Genomic DNA, 16,832 nt, shown 5'->3' on the forward strand with positions numbered 1-16,832 from the left:
TATCTTGCCATTAATGTCCACAATGCCCAACTCAGTATAAACGGTATGTTTGCTTTCTGTAGGCTGATCTATGGAGAAAGCAGCTTAAAATTACAGGGTTCCCTTCCGAGCATGAAATCAGAATAAGGGGAGTTAGTCTGTATGAATCAGAATAGGGAGGCCCAGGATGCAGGGACTGGACAGTGTTTGAAAGGGCATTGCTGACTTTCATTTCTTTGGAATTCTTCCTTTTTCCATGTTCTAGGCCACCGGTCTAGGACCTAGACAATGTGTGGTGTTGAGAGTGGGGGTGGCCCGCAAGGATAGGAATGTAGCAACGCCCAGATAACTGCTGCAGCAGCCTGTGGTGAGCCGCTCCGCTCCCTGGGGCCTGTGAACGATGCTCCCTGATGCCCTGAGACACGGAAACCATTGTGTCAAAGCAGGAGCCACTGCTCTAGACTGTCCTTTCCTGGTCTGTTTCAGTCACTAATTGGTGACCCGCGGGTCCTGTTCTGTTCAGATTTGGGGCTTGCTGACGCTGTTGGCACCATTGGGGCCTTAGTAAACAATCAGTCTGTCATCTTCCAGCCTTCTTATGTATACGCGCGTGTGTACAACTCTCTTTAGTTTATCTTCGTGCTGTGTCACTCTCCCCTCGTTTCTTTCCTCCTTCCTTTTTTTGTGGACAGTCATTCTCTGGTGTGACGTGCCCCCTTTTAAAGCACAGTGGTCAGCACTACATATAATAATAGTGGTTTTTTTTTTTTGTAAAACTGGCAATTTTGTGGGCTCTTTTTTTCGTATTATGAGGTTGAAGTATGCTACACAGTGTTGTCTTCGCCTCCACTTGATCCAAAAATCTATTTGGTAGAACAGAAAACGTTTCACACGAACGACTGGACCATAGTTTGGTACTTACTTCATTAAATATTTATGTATATAAAATATGTATAAAATATCCTTCTGTGTTTTATTTGTATATATTGTATCTTTAAAACAGATCCCAGTTTTCTTCAGAAGCTGCTTTAAAAGTAATCACTTGAAAATGTTAAGTTTGGGGGCGCCTGGGTGGCGCAGTCGGTTAAGCGTCCGACTTCAGCCAGGTCACGATCTCGCGGTCCGTGGGTTCGAGCCCCGCGTCGGGCTCTGGGCTGATGGCTCAGAGCCTGGAGCCTGTTTCCGATTCTGTGTCTCCCTCTCTCTCTCTGCCCCTCCCCTGTTCATGCTCTGTCTCTCTCTGTCCCAAAAATAAATAAACGTTGAAAAAAAAATAAAAAAAAAAAACGTTAAGTTTGGATGCTTTCAATGCTATCTGATTTCTCTAGTTTGGTAGAAATAGGGGCATTTTGATAACGGTGGTGTTGAGAGAACATAGTCACTGATAACTTCAGTTCTGCTATCTCTTAGGTTTTTACGTTCATTTAACGTTATGCTAGTTCAGATGGATAGTTAGTTTCAGGGTAAGTTGTTAATTTGACCTCACCTGGCACCCTTATGTGTTGTTATTTGCACTTATATAATAACCTGTTGCTAATGAATCATGAAAATGTCAACGTGTGATGAGGTGACTTTTGTTATATGGTGGTATAATAAAACTTTACTGCTGGTAAAGTACTGGAATCAAGCTGAACTAACTCACCTAAATTAGATCTGAGTTTCTGTTTTTACCAAGGGAGTTTGAGTGATTGAATAAGTTATGTGTTTAATTTCATTGGTGATTGCATACGTGGGCATCTTTCTTTGCATTTTATAGTTACATACTTCTGTACAGTTAACTGAAGAATTTATAGTTATGATAGCACTCACTTTGTGGAGGGCACTGTTTTCAGTCATGTATATAAATGTGTATACATATATATATATAAAATAGGAATAAATATATGCATATATGTATAATGAAAAAAGATAAAGTTTTATTCCTCTTTTATAGAGGAGGAAACTGAAAAGTACAATAAGTTGGTAATTGGCCAAAGTCTACTCAGCTAGTAACTAGTGGATTCAGGATTCTGACTCTGGACGCTTTAGTTTTAGTGTCTGTGCTTTTTCGTGTCCCTCCTGCCTCTCAACAGCTAAGCTGTTGGTTTTCTCTTACGACAATCTTTAGGACTATAATTTTTCCCCTGGGATTTTAAGCATTCCTGGTCTGAAGTGTTTGTCATGGGTCATAGTTTTCGTGACGCTATGTTTTGAGATAGCCTTGTGTTTAGTTATTCTGTTTGGGATCCATATTCCTCCTGAATCTGTGGTTTGTTGTTTCATCAGCTCTTGCAGATTCACAGCAATTGTTTCTTCACTTAACTGCCTCTGCTCCCTTGTCTCTCTTCTTTCCTCCTGAGACTCTTATCAAATGTCTGTTAGACCTTTTCATTGTATTGTCCAGATCTCTCATGGTTTGTGTGTGTGTGTGTGTGTGTGTGTGTGTGTGTGTGTGTGTGTGTATTTTCCATTTTTCTTCTTTCATATTGCATTCCATATGATTTACATAGATGCATTCTACATCATGTTTTAGTTCTGTAGATGTTTTTCCGTGTATCTTCGAGTTTCCTACTTCTCTCTCCTGTTGTATTAATCTGCTGGCAGACTGAGTTTATTATTTCGGTTATGGAAGCTTTGAAAATATTTTTGAGACTCTGTTGATTTTCTTCAAATCTTGTTACTTTGTTATACTTTACTATTGGGTCTGGTACAGATTTCCTGTTACTCTGCTTTGTAGTGTCCTGCAGACGTTTTCATACCTTTATTATTTATTTCTTATGTCTAAAATTTCTGTTGCTTCTGCTTACGTTGTTTCTCTGTGTGTAAAGTCTCAAAAACATTATGTTGAGTGAAAAAAACCAGACACATATAAAACATGATGTCATTTATATCAAATCCAACAACAGACAAAACTCATCCAAAGGTGACAGAAGTCCAAAAGTGATTACGTCTGAGGGAGGGATGTTGGGAATGTTCTAGAGGTTTTTTGAGGTGGTGGTTGCAGGAGTATGTATAGTTAACTAAGCTCACGGACCTAATGCTCACAAATGGTGTGTTGTATTATAAGCTATACCGTAGCTAAAAGAATTTAAAAATACATTATCGCTCCTGTGGAAAGTTTGATATCTTCACCCTTGTTCTTTCTTACTTGTCTATAGTTCCCTTTAGCCCTAGAAGCATTACGTGAGAAATACACAGTTCAGAGGTGAATTCCCGGGAACAGGAGAAAGAGTAAGGGCTACCATTTCCCTAGTCGTGAATGTTCAGAGTCTATTTTCCTTTAGGGTCAAAGAGTCAAATATAGATTTCCTTACTGCCTCATCTAATAGCCACTTAACCTTATGTACATGTATGGCATCACTTGATTTTAATTGAATGCAAAGTTCATTTTTATTTGGTTCTAACTTTAGAAAAAGCTGCCTAGTAGAATGTTCAAGTTTGTAAGAGTTGCTACCAAGATTTGGAACATTTCGAATAGGGACTTAGTTAGTGATCTTTCAGTAACTTAAATATTTTTTTGTTATTTTTGTTGATTTTTTAATTAGGAGCCCATGAAATCCAGAGCACCGCAGCTACATTTGGAATACAGATTCTACAAGCAGCTAGGATCTGGAGGTAAAGTCTTACATTAATTTTTAAATTTGTAATAAAATGAGTTGTCATGATTAATAACTCTTTGGTTTCAAAGAATAGTATTTTAAATTTGGTGAAAATGAATCACTTCTTAAGGCTCTGCTTACGAGACACTTCCTTACTAGACTGTTAATGTTCTCTTGCTATTTTACTTACGACATTTTTGGAGCTGACTGTGTTGGTGCTAACAGGAATAGAGAACATTGTGAAAAAAATTTAATTTGAGACTACAAGCTGCGTATAGCTAATATCCTTAGCCTTTTTGGTGACCTCACACTTATTAAAATGGCTTAGCACATAGTGGTGGGCTGAAAAATGGTCCCGGAGAAGAGATCCATATCATAATCCTTGGAACCTGTAAGTTCACCTCTGCAGGAATGATGAAGTTAAGGATCTTGCGATGGGTGGGTTATTCTGGATTACCTCCATGGCCCTGAACACAGTCACAAATGTCCTTGTGAACGAGAGGCAGAGGGACATTTTACATACATAGAAGAGGAAAAGGCTAAGTGGCTACAGAGGCAGAGATTAGGGTGATAGAGCCACGAGCAGGGAATGCTGTGGCAGGCACGAAAACCTGGAACGGCCTTCCAGGATTCTCCCTTGACCGTCCAGCAGGGGTGTGCCCCTGCTAACACCTGGATTCACCCTGGCGAGACTGATTTCGGACTTCAGGCCTCCAGATCTGTGACCAAATAAATTGTTCTTTTAAGCCACAAGCATGCAGTAATTATATTGGCTGTAGGAAATTAGTACAGGTGTATTTTTTTTTTTTTAATTTTTTTTTTCAACGTTTATTTTTATTTTTGCGACAGAGAGAGACAGAGCATGAACGGGGGAGGGGCAGAGAGAGAGGGAGACACAGAGTCGGAAGCAGGCTCCAGGCTCCGAGCCATCGGCCCAGAGCCCGACGCGGGGCTCGAACTCACGGACCGCGAGATCATGACCTGAGCCAAAGTCGGACGCTTAACCGACTGAGCCACCCAGGCGCCCCTTAATGTTTATTTTTGAAAGAGAGAGAGAGAGAGAGAGAGAGAGAGACAGAGTGCGAGTGGGGGAGGGGCAGAGAGAGAGGGAAACACAGAATCCCAAGCAAGCTCCAGGCTCCAAGCTGTCAGGAACTGTAGCTGCGGGGCTCCAACTCAGGAACGGCGAGATCATGACCTGAGCCGAAGTCCGATGCTCAGCCAACTGAGCGACCCAGGTGCCCCACCCCCCGATCCAAATGTTAAATAGCAAACGTTACAAACTTGTAAATATATAAAATAAGAATCAGAAAGCAAAAGATAAAATGAATCATAATCTCAATATCCAACTAACCTGTTAACAGTTTTTCTAAGCAGAATCACAAATGTGTGTGGGTTTTTTACATCATACATAAAAAGACCAGAAGGAAGTAAAACCCCCCACTTTCTCTTTTCCGATGTCTCTCTCCAAAGAGAGTTATTGTTAATAGTGTCTTGGGTTTCCCTTAAGGAAAATGTATTTTGAATAATTTGAATTTTTTTTTAATTTTTTTTTCAACGTTTTTATTTATTTTTGGGACAGAGAGAGACAGAGCATGAACGGGGGAGGGGCAGAGAGAGAGGGAGACACAGAGTCGGAAACAGGCTCCAGGCTCCGAGCCATCAGCCCAGAGCCCGTCGCGGGGCTCGAACTCCTGGACCGCGAGATTGTGACCTGGCTGAAGTCGGACGCTTAACCGACTGCGCCACCCAGGCGCCCCAGTACAGGTGTATTTTTATAGAAAGTCTAAAATTAGTGAGAATGGATTATTTTTTGCTGTTGGAAAAAAGTAATGAGAAATTTTCCTATAGTATGTTGCATTTCCTTTATGGAGAAGCTTCTCACAGCTATACTTTCTCTGTTCACATCTCTTGCTAAGTATAATGATTCTTGTATGTGTGGTTTCTTACTAGGTAGGGCTGTTTTGTTGCCCTGGATTTAGTAGAATGTGGTTTTTTTTCCCCATGTGTCTTTTTGTACGCACGTGTTTACATTTTAGTTGATAGAGTTGAGCACTTCTTAACACGTTATTCATGTTGCACATTCTTTTTTTCTAAGAGCATACTTTTCAAATGAGTAGTCATTATGGGGACGATGAGTTGACATTTTGTATTAATGTTTTTATCACTATTGGCTTCTCGTAATGCATTTTTAAGTCTGATACAAATAGTCCTCCAGGAGTTATCAAAATTTTCACTGATGACTGAGGGATTTAAAGAATAGGAAGATAAAACTAATTCTAAGTGAAGCTGTACATATTAGTTAGGACAAGCAAGTGTGATAGAAAGCCCTCAGAAGCGAAGTGGGGGGGAAAAAAAGGCTTTATTGGCTCATATCTTGGAAATTCAGGGAAGGGACCAATATATTAAGACATTATTGTGTCCAGGACTTCAAATACTTTGATCAGGGACATTCTTGAGTTTGTGTCTGTGCTCTGCCTTTTTGTGTGTGTGGAAGCTTCATTTTCTCCTTGGCTCTTTTTATGAGATAGCAGAGGTGATTACCATTAGCCTAGCTTAGCAATTATAATAGCATTCCTTTCCTAAGAATTCTAGCAGAAGGTTTAGGACTGAATCTGTCTTATTTTGTGTCCTGTGCCTTTCTTCATTCTAATCACTATGAATTTGATTTCCCAGACTTAGATCTTATGCTCATTTCAGGAGCTACCTGAAACTCAGGGACTGAGAATGGGGTGAGGTGGTTGCCGAATGCAAAGCTGAGGTGTTAATCAGAAGGAAGATTGGATGCTGGGCCAATAAAGACAATAGATCTATCATTACTTAAGTAGTAAAACTATCATTTGGAAAAATAGGATTGAACACTTTAATTAGGTAAGAATGAATAAGTCACTTTAGAGTGCAAGGAGTCATTGAATTGAATACCAAAGGCACCCTTTTATTATTATATTCTTTGCCTTTTTTACCTTTAGAAATTATGTCAGAGTAGTAATAAAAATGAAACCTATGTCTCTACCACTTGAATGCCAAAGGACTGCAGTGTTCCACAGTGAGCAGGGGCTACAATGTTCCGGACAGTCTGTATATATCAGGGTGTCCCCTGTGCTCCATGGCGCAGCATTTACATAGGTTGAAATCTGAGTGGTATTGCATGAAGCTGACAAATAGCAATATTCTTGAGCGATTTATGTGAATCATGTGAGTTTTGGTTCCTAGGTAGTATTTTATCAGCCACGAATTTTAAAAACATCTTTGAGTACACATGTGAGCTCTGTAGAAAAACTAAAGTTTAATTGTTTGGGGAGAGACCCATGATTTTAAAATAGTTTGATTTTGGAATTGACACTTGATTATCTTTTCAGACTCCTCTTAATCAAAAATGAGCCATTCAAAGTAATTTAACCCCCTCATGGTATTTTATTTGAGTAGTAGCTTGCTTGTTAGTGTTCTCTTTAAAAATAGGTTATTAACTCAATATCCAGACTGTTTAAAGAACTCCTAAAACTTGACCACAAGAATACAAACAATCCAGTTCAAAAGTGGGCAAAGGGCTTGAGTAGACATTTCTCCAAAGATACACAGATGGCCAATAAACAGCTGAAAAGATGCTCAGTGTCGCTAATCATTAGGGAAACATAAATCAAAACTACAAAGGTAGACCACTCCACACCCATAGAATGGCTCTTATCAAACAAATGAGAAACAAAGACCGGTAAACAAGTGTTGGTGTGAATGTGGAAACATGAAATCTTCATGCGTTGCCGGTGGGAATGTAAAATGGTACAGCTGCAGACGATATGGAAAATAGTATGACTGGTCCTCAAAAAAAATTAAGGATGGAATTCCCATCTGATGCAGCAATTCTCCTTCTTGTTATATATGCCAGAGATTGCATGCTAACAGAGATTTGTACCCCTACGTTCATAGCATTACTCGGGATAGCCAAAGGGCGGAAACAGCCTAAGTGTCCATCACTGGATGAATGAAATGTGGTGTGTTTGGACACATGCTACGAGATAGATGAGCCTTGAGGACATTAGGCTAAACAAAGTAAGCTCGTCACAAAAGGACAAATACCGTATGACTTCGCGTATTTGAAGTACCTAGAGAGTCAGGTTCATAGAGACAGACAGCAGAATGGTGGTTGCCAGGGACTGAGGGATGGGGGAATGGGAAAATATTATTTAATGGGTATGGAGTTTCAGTATGAGGTGATGAGAAAGTTCTGGAGATGGACGGTGATGGTCGTTCCACAGTACTTGTGAATATTTACCTCATGGTCCTGAACCGTATACTTAAAAAATGGCTAAAAAGAACAAATTTTATATTATGTATGCCTTACCACAGTAAAAGCAGAAGTCAAAAGGTGGATTTACTCAGAATCACTTAGTGAGATGTGAAAACATCTATAACGTATCTAGTTCTGCCTGTCTGGATTTTGAGCCTCCGGTAAGTCTTTCTCTTTCTCTAGTTTCCCTCAAAACATCCCTCTTTTCTCTATTATTTGTTCACTGAATCTGTTCTGTACATACAGTGGGACTGTACCACTTGACTGCAGTGTGTACGGCTGACAGGTTACTACTCAGCTTTCCATGGGGTTAGAATATTGTTTGATACCATTATCACTTTCTGCGGTAGCGAAAATGTAATGTATCGAAGAGCCTTATTTTGTCACAGACGCTCAGCATTTATTGGGTAAAATGAGGGTTGAGATTTAGCAGTCATCAGCACGTAGGCGGTTTCTAAAGCCAAGGGAATGGATGAGGTCTCCCGCTCGGGTAGAGTGTCACGTGAGAAGAGGAACGGGGAGGAAACTATGCTGACCCCTGCATTGGGCACGAATGAATTTGACAGTCGATAACAAAAATCATGACGACAGTAGTTTAAACAAGTCAGGGGATGTTCTGTGAGGGAAAATAAACAAAGAGTTGGAGGTAGACGTTTCTGAGGTTGATACAGCTTCCCAAAAGTGAGGAATCTACTCTCGTGAGCTTCCTGCTCCTGTGTTTCGTATGTGGCTTTCATCCTTACGGTCCTGGAAGTTTTCATAACAGGAGGGAGGGAGAAAAGGATGAAATTGCTTTCTAAATAAGGATAACTTCTAATTCTTTATCTCCTGCTTCCATTCTTAAAATCTACTCACACCTGTATATCCATAGTGGAATCAGATATTTTTTATACGTAGATTTTCAGTCCCTCTCTTCTTTTCTCCTTTTCCAGTGATTTTTCTCTCTTTCCAGAGAACTATTTGCTCTTCTGGATTATCTAGTTCCGTTAGTGGCACACCCATTCCAATTGAGAATGTTAGTTGTCTTTGATTTAAGCCTTTTGGGACGATCACAGAATTCTGTCGTATCATTTAGTGTAAAGTCCGAACTTTTTTCTCTTTTCTACTAATCCACTTTTTGGTTGCACTGAACGTACTCTTCCTTGAATAGATCTTATTATTTTCATCTGCCTGTATTCTCCTTTGTGGAATGTCTTTCTTTCTCAATGAATTCCTTCTTTCTTCAGGCCCTCGCTAAATGTCACCTCTTTTGCAATGCATTTTCTGACCTCGGTTTCTCTCCAGAAATGCTTATTTTTTGACCTGAAATTATTTTGAACGTATCTTTAGTTTTGTATCGTATTATGTGATGTGATTATTTGCTTGTGTCTGTCTCTTCCACTGACCTATGAACTCATTGAGGGCAGTGAAATGCTATATTTGCTTTTTTATCCTTGAAACTGAGCAAAATGCTTGACAATTGTAGGTCCTTGGTAAATGGTTGAAATGATAAATTCTTAAATGAGAAAGACTGTTTTTTCTCATAAGATGTGAAGTTACGATATGTGATGTCCAAAATTTCCTGTAGCTTTTTTAAACTTGTATGATTGATATTGAAAGTTTGATATTCCAATATTATAAAAGATTGTTATGTTATTAAATTTTGAGTTTCATTTCTGATATAGAAACATCTCCATACAGTTTCAAAAAAATTTTTTTAAGTTTATTTCATTTGAATTTTTCTCTAATTAGGTAATTTTAATTCCTCATTTTAGGGATCTAGAAACAGAAGGAAAAAAATCAATGATAAATATTCTTTAAATGAATGGAAATGGTAAACCAAGGAGATATGCGGATCGTTATCTAATTAACTGAACTGTACCATTCAGCCATCTAAAAATAATCACTTTCCAGAGAAGCATAGGTTTTTAATCATTTGAATAATTTATTTTTTTATTTATTTGAGAAAAAGTTCAGTTGAATTGTTGATACTTTATGAGAATGCCTGGAGTATATTTTGAAATTGATGGAGAGATTTCCTTTGATGAACAGTGATTCTGAGTATTGCTTCTTTATGTTATTTCCTTCCGTCACTTGGTTTTAATGAGCTGTGTTGGGGGAAACGTTGCAATTATTTGTTCCTCAGAATTTCTCTATTAACTGATACCTTTATAATGGTAAAATAACCTTATTTTGTCATAAACTGTTACTTCCCAAAAGAAGTAGAATAATCTTTTTTTCTGTTATAAATTACTGTTGTTGGCAACTTTGTAAGTATAGAGATGATATTAAATATACTATTTGAGACTATGCTTATGTTAAATCATCGTTTCTAAGTTAGTGTCTTGACTTTTGATGTGCCCTGAACTGTGTAGTTCTAAATAGTAATTTGATAATGGCATCAGTGGCTGTTTCAAAATTATACCTCTTCATAATACCGCCTTCTGAGAGCTGTTACTTTAAAAGGCTTGTTTTCCTGCCTTATACTGACCCCTGTGCCTTCTCTGTTTGTGCCTTGTTAAGTCAGGATTTAGATGTTCCCTCTGTGTTTTGCTCTGGTGTATAGATGCCTCCATTTGCACATCCTTTTCCAAACTATTTATAGGGTCTGTCTGCTAGCTAAAAGACTGTTGGTGATTCCATAATGTATGGACATTTGATCATAGTACTTTTAAGAAAGGTTGTATTAGGGTCAAACCTTGAAACCTGGCTATATACATTGGCTAATATCTAAAATTCCTTTAATTCTTTAAAAGCCTGATTCTTAAGAGTTTGTCTGTTTTCAAGAAATTTAAGAAATTTTCCTCTTTCTGTGTAATCTCGTGTCTGAGAAAACAAAGAGAACATTGTAAAAAACCATGGCAGTTAAGTGAATAAACTATTGAGAACATCACCTGTTGTATTTTGGTATTAATGAAAATCGTGAAGAACACTCTAGCAGTGGGTCAGTGGTTAGAGTAGAGGTCATCTCAGCTCACGTAGGGGACAGTCGACGTAGCAGCTTCTGAGAGTTCCCTTCTCTGTCTCTGCTTGCTTGATTTCAGAAGACATCTTAAGTGCATGTAATACTTCTGTTCCCTGTAGAGGCTTCTCTGTATGGGAATTTCTGTAAGTTACGCATTGCTGAACTTTTACCGATTTGTACATGACTGCATATGTACATTGCTACTTTGCATAGAAGCGTACACAGTTTTTGTGTTAAAGTCATTATAGTTGATGGAGAAGGTCTGTTTGTAAAGAATGCTATGCATTATCAGTGTAAGAAAGAAGGGTTAACTGATAGTGGTTTCAGTTTGGTTTACCTGGTGCAGGTATTAGGGTGGTTGTATGCTGTGTGGTAATTAGAGCATTTTTAGTGATAAATTAAGCACATAAGAATTTTAAATAAATCCGTACCTTGGAATAGGGTAGGACTAAATGGTGATGGGTTTAATTTTCTACGATACAGCCTGATTTTTAAATTTCTCTACATAAGAGTAAAAGATTGAAAATGCAAAGCCATTACAAACAATAGGATGATTTTTTTATTTCCTTGTTTTAAATGTTTGCTTATGTTTGAGAGAGAGACAGAGTGTGAGAGGGGGAGGGGCAGAGAGAGGGAGACAGAATTCGAAGCAGGCTCCAGGCTCTGAGCTGTCAGCACAGAGCCTGCATGGGGCTCAAACCCACGAACCTTGAGATTGTGACCTGAGCCAACATCGGATGCTTAACCGACTGAGCCACCCAGGTGCCCCTTCATTTTTATTTTTGATTTAAATATAAAGTAGCACATGGTGAGAAAAAAGTTTGTAAACTGGAAGGTTGGAGGTGAAAATGATACAGAAATCTTATTTTTTCCTTAATTATTTAGGCCCAGAGGATAAGTGAATAATGAATAATAAAATATAACATAATGAATGTGATTTTATTCATTATTCATATAACATTCAATATTCAATATAATGAAAAATACTTGTTTGTAGGTGTTATTTTTTTTTAATGTTCTTTAACATTTTGAATAATGTCAGAATTTGTAAATAGAATTGTCACAGAAAGGACTATTTTTTTTTTTTCTCTTTACAGTGCGGTGGCTTTGTTTTATTTGGGGTTTATTACTAGAATTTTATTACTAAATGTGGGTGCTGGGTGCTGTGGTGTTTAATGGAACCACTCTTTGCCAAGTCTGGAACTCATTGCACCTGCCGTTCAGATCAGAGCTTGGTGTTCAGTTGGGTCGGCGATTCTCAAACTTTTGGGTCTCAGGATCCTTTTTTACAATTGAAACTTCTTGAAGATCCCAGAGAACTTTAGTTGTTGTGAGTTAGAGCTATTATTTACCACCTGAGAAATTAAAACAAATATAAAAACACTGGTATATTAATTCATTTTAAAATGGCACTAATGTTTTAAAATCCCAACTAACCATATTTTCCAAATCAAAAAACTGTGAGAAAAGTGCCCTTGTTTTACAAATTTGCACAATTCTTTAATATCTGGCTTATGAGAACACAGCTAGATTCTCCTATCATCATCGTCATTCATTCTGTTGCCATATCGCATGTCATATAGTCTCTGCATAATTAGCCTGTTCGCTTGTGAGAGAATGAGAGTGAAAAAGGTAAATGACATCTTAGTATTATTATAAAAATAATTTTGATGTCATTGACCTGAAAGGGTTTCGTGGACCACCCATCCATTCCCCCACGTATCTCCAAACCACATGTCGAGAGCTACTGACTTGAGATAGAAGCCTTTATCTTAAAGGTTAAGAATGCCTTAAAGTAAAACTTCTTTGGAAAAGGAAGTTTTCTATGTGATAATTCTCTATAGTATTTCTAATCAGATTTTAGGTTTTCTTAGTCACCTCTGTGGGGTTGAGATTTCCCAGTCAGAGCCTGAATGCTTTTGCTCTGATCCTTCCTAGATGAACAATATGAAAATGGAAAATGGAAAGAAACGTCATGATATTCCTTCTTTTAATGACAGGCTACACTGTCACCCAACTAGAGGGAACTGAAGTACTTGACCGCGTGGCACGAAGTACTACGCAGTCTTTAAGAGTGTTTGTTAGACCTCCTAATGTTGTGACTCGAATTAATTAATTTTGTTTTGTCATGGAAATAGCTGAACTATAAAATAATGAAGAGTTTAATGGAATTAATTTTGGGAAGCTGTGGGTGAGATTGTATTTTCAAATAATATGTGAATTTTGTATTCTTGCCCATTCTTCAAATTCTCTTGGAGAAAAAAAAAGCATACTTGTCTTGAAAAAGAGGACTGCCAGTAAGCATCAGTGATATTGGAAGTTATCAGAACTGACATTCATAAATTCACAGTGGATGGCCCTTTATAGGTGGCTCTTTATGGTAGTCTCAGAAGCAATTTTAGAATTGTGTGACATATACGTTTATACTTGAAAATTCACTGGTTGTAAGACCAAGCTTGCTCTTGCCCTTCGGTTGGATTGCATTCATGCGATTCAGTCCCCAGATACTTTGATCAAGATACTTTGATACTTTGATAAAGGGGTTAGTAACTTAACCCCTTTCTTAGTATTCCTGCTAAGCCTTCTTTCTGCCCTGTGTGCTCTCCTTTTGCGCCCTCTTTTCCTTCACCTGTCTTTCTTCCAGAAACCCTCTTTCCTGTGGTCTTGCTTTCCATACTCATATTGGCTGTGGTGGTGGTGTTTTATTTTTGCTTAGGGTACTCCCCAGCCCCTGTTATTTGCAATGTTTCCTAACTCCTAGCAATTTAATTTGTTTGCTCAGTGTTAGAAAACTGCCCAGACTTGTCCTGGGAAATGAAATTCTAGTTTGACCTTTACAGTGTTTGCTTTATGTTGTTGATTTACAAAAAAAAAAAAAAAATACAACTTTTGATTTTGTCCTTCAGTGACATGAGATTCATGTTGAAATACGTTATTAATACTTACCTGAGAAGTTTCTACACTCATTGGTTTATAGAACCTTATGTATCTTAAGGAGTCATTTAGAGTTGATTATCTTTTATTATTTGCCATCTATGCTGACTCATATTTGAAGGTAAAATTATGTTATGTGATGTGATAAAGCTGAGGTATTTTCATTCAAATTGAAGACTCAGTGTCTGTTTAATTTACTCAGTGAAATGTACTACTGTGTATGGAATTTAGCCATCTTGGGTAAGTTAGAGATACATTCTTTTGAAACGCTTTGAAACTATTAAAGAAAGGAAATTTTGGAGAAACCTGAAGCAATTTTTGTCCCTTTACTGATCTTTGTCATGGTGTTATTGTAGACATACAAAGGTGTTTTATGTAAATAGCTTGATTGAATGTACATGGTTGGTATGCAGTAAGTCTCCTCCCCACGGCCGAGTGGGCTGATCTGAAGCAGAGCAGAGCAGATTTACTTATGCACGCCTTTCCCCATCTAGGAGAAATTGTGTGTGAATAATTAGAAATTTCGCGTCATGCTTAACAGAGATAGTTTGGTAAGAGGAGATTGGAAGGTTGGGTCAGAAGAGAAGTTGGCAGCTTGGATGGCAGAACTAGAGTAGAAGTTTTTGAGATGCAGCCTTAGAAGAGTTCACAATGAGGCAGAGTAAATCTGAGCCTTCGAAACTGTTCTTTTTGTTAGTGAGGTGTGGTGGGAAGGCAGGGGAAGCCAAACTTAGATTATAGGGCCACAGAGTCCCAACGGGTATCCCTTGCTTTGTTTCGAGGAGCTCCAGAATGAAGCTAATGGTTGATAAGAGTAGGGGTAAACCTATGTAACTTTCAGCGTTGGGGAGACTGTTTTGAGAACTACTTCTTGCTCAGTGACAGTTCGCGGATTAAATAAATGTAGCCTAAATCTTTTAACAATTCAAGTTTTTCTTCGCGGTCCCAGAAGAATCCAAATCATGAGCATTTTATTCCTGGTTGCAAAAAATAGCATGTGTTCTTCTTAACAGTTTGGAAAAGTTCAAAAAAATATAAAAATGGAAGGAGAAATCAACTGTGTTTCCAGTAATCGCTGTTAGCTTTGTGGTTTTTCCTTCTAGTATGTTTGCATATGTGTGTTTAATGACTCATTAAAGACATTTTATTTTATTTTTTAAAAAAAAAAATTTTTTTTTTCAACGTTTATTTATTTTTGGGACAGAGAGAGAGACATAGCATGAACGGGGGAGGAGCAGAGAGAGAGAGAGGGAGACACAGAATCGGAAACAGGCTCCAGTCTCTGAGCCATCAGCCCAGAGCCTGACGCGGGGCTCGAACTCCCGGACCGCGAGATCGTGACCTGGTTGAAGTCAGACGCTTAACCGACTGCGCCACCCAGGCGCCCCAAGACATTTTATTTTAAAAGTAATGTATGGCTGTTGTAAACAACAAAATTAATTGATCACTTTAGAATCATAACAGTAGCAGAAGTTTGCCCTTCACAGTTTTCTCTAAAGGTAGTTAAAGGTTGTGTTATGTTCCACAGTATGGGTATGACATAATTGGTTTAATTCGTCGGGGGGTTGATGAATGTGTAGGTGGTTCCCAGTTGCTTTTTTTTTTTTTTTTTTTTTTTTACACTGTTAACACCCATGCAGCTTGAACATAGTTGTATGCATACATTTGCTTATTTTGAAAACGTTAGGGCACTTTTCCTCCAAAAACATCCCAATTCATGTTCTCCCCAATCAAGTTTTTAACTCACAACTTTGTAAATCTCGGTTAATTAGCTTTTAAATTATAAATACCCTTCTGATACTATACTAAAACTTGACCAGTGATAGTTTCTTAAAGTTGCAGTGTGGAGGTAGTAGACATCAAAACAAAACAAAACAACTTTTCCTACTCTTTCTTACATTAAAATCCCTTGTACTTTAACAAGATCATTTACCTGTGCATGATTTTGTAAATACATGCATTGGTGACTGGGAACATAACTGGTTTACTGAAACAGATTTTCAAATATCGCCATATTTATTACCTAACAATTAGGTCATAATAATTACTGTCACTACAGTTTTATCAGAAAGAAGGTACTGTGTTTTTCTCTTTTTATTTTTTTAATTAATATAAAATTTTTATCTATCTATATCTATCTATCTATCTATCTATCTATCTATCTATCTATCTATCTATTGAAGGAAAGAGAGGGTCTCAAGCAGGCTCCACAGCATTGTGAGTGCATGAACCTTGAGATCGTGACTTGAGCAGAAATCAAGAGTCAATGCTTAACTGACTGAGTCACCCGGGCACCCCATGTGTTTTTCTCTATTGGGAAGCTTTCAAAGGTCATCCTGGCAGAAATGAATTTAGCCAAAATACGGTTTTTACGTGAAAGCTTGAATTTTATTATTGGTAACAAATAGGAATGAGTAATTATTTCACTTTCTTTAAAAGAAAAAAATGTTTTTAATGTTTATTTTTGAGAGAGAGAGTCAGAGCACGAGCACAAGCAGGGGAGACATGGGAGAAAGAGGGAGACGTGGAATCCGAAGCAGTCTCCAGGCTCTGAGCTGTCAGCACAGAGCCCGATGCGGGGCTCAAACCCACGGACTGTGAGATCATGACCTGAGCTGAAGTCCTATGCTCAACTGACTGAGCCACCCAGGCGCCCCTATTTCACTTTTTCTTAAAATAGGAGAGACTCTATTTCCTAGAATGTCTGTCTGTCTTTCTTTCTTTCTTTCCTCTTTTTTTTTTTTAACTTCATTGCACTGTTAAATGCAAGAGGTAAAAGTGAACATCTTTGTCTTACTCTGTCACAAATGGAAAGCATTCAGTCTTTCACCATTAAATATGATGGTAGCTGAGAGTTTCTCTTAGATGTCCTTTACCAGGTGGAAGAAGTTACCTTCTGTTCCAGATTCACAGATGCTTTCTCCATCTCTATTAAGATGATGACTGGTTTTTTGTATTTATTTTGTTACTCTGATGAGTTACGTTGGTGGATTTTGGAATGTTAACCTAAACTTGCATCCCTGGGCTAAATTATCCTTGATTGTGGTGTCTTGTCCACTCTTAATCCCTAATGTTCCCCCTAGTCCCACAAGGATGTATTGGATGTTCAGTA

General features: G+C 38.1%; 1 protein-coding gene across 9 annotated transcripts in view; it reads left to right on the top strand.

Moving 5' to 3' along the window:
- The window catches only part of CSNK1G3 (casein kinase 1 gamma 3), a 107,033-nt gene that overhangs the window by 40,841 nt on the left and 49,360 nt on the right, over positions 1–16,832 (top strand). For all 9 annotated transcript variants that reach the window (XM_040444343.1, XM_040444348.1, XM_040444342.1 and 6 more), the window contains exon 4: positions 3,504–3,573. In XM_040444343.1, coding sequence (XP_040300277.1) covers positions 3,504–3,573 — 70 coding nt within the window. The remainder of the gene's footprint in view (positions 1–3,503; positions 3,574–16,832) is intronic.

The sequence above is a fragment of the Herpailurus yagouaroundi genome, unplaced genomic scaffold (assembly GCF_014898765.1).
Source record: "Herpailurus yagouaroundi ecotype Mexico unplaced genomic scaffold, PumYag 192, whole genome shotgun sequence".
Lineage (NCBI taxonomy): Eukaryota > Metazoa > Chordata > Mammalia > Carnivora > Felidae > Herpailurus > Herpailurus yagouaroundi.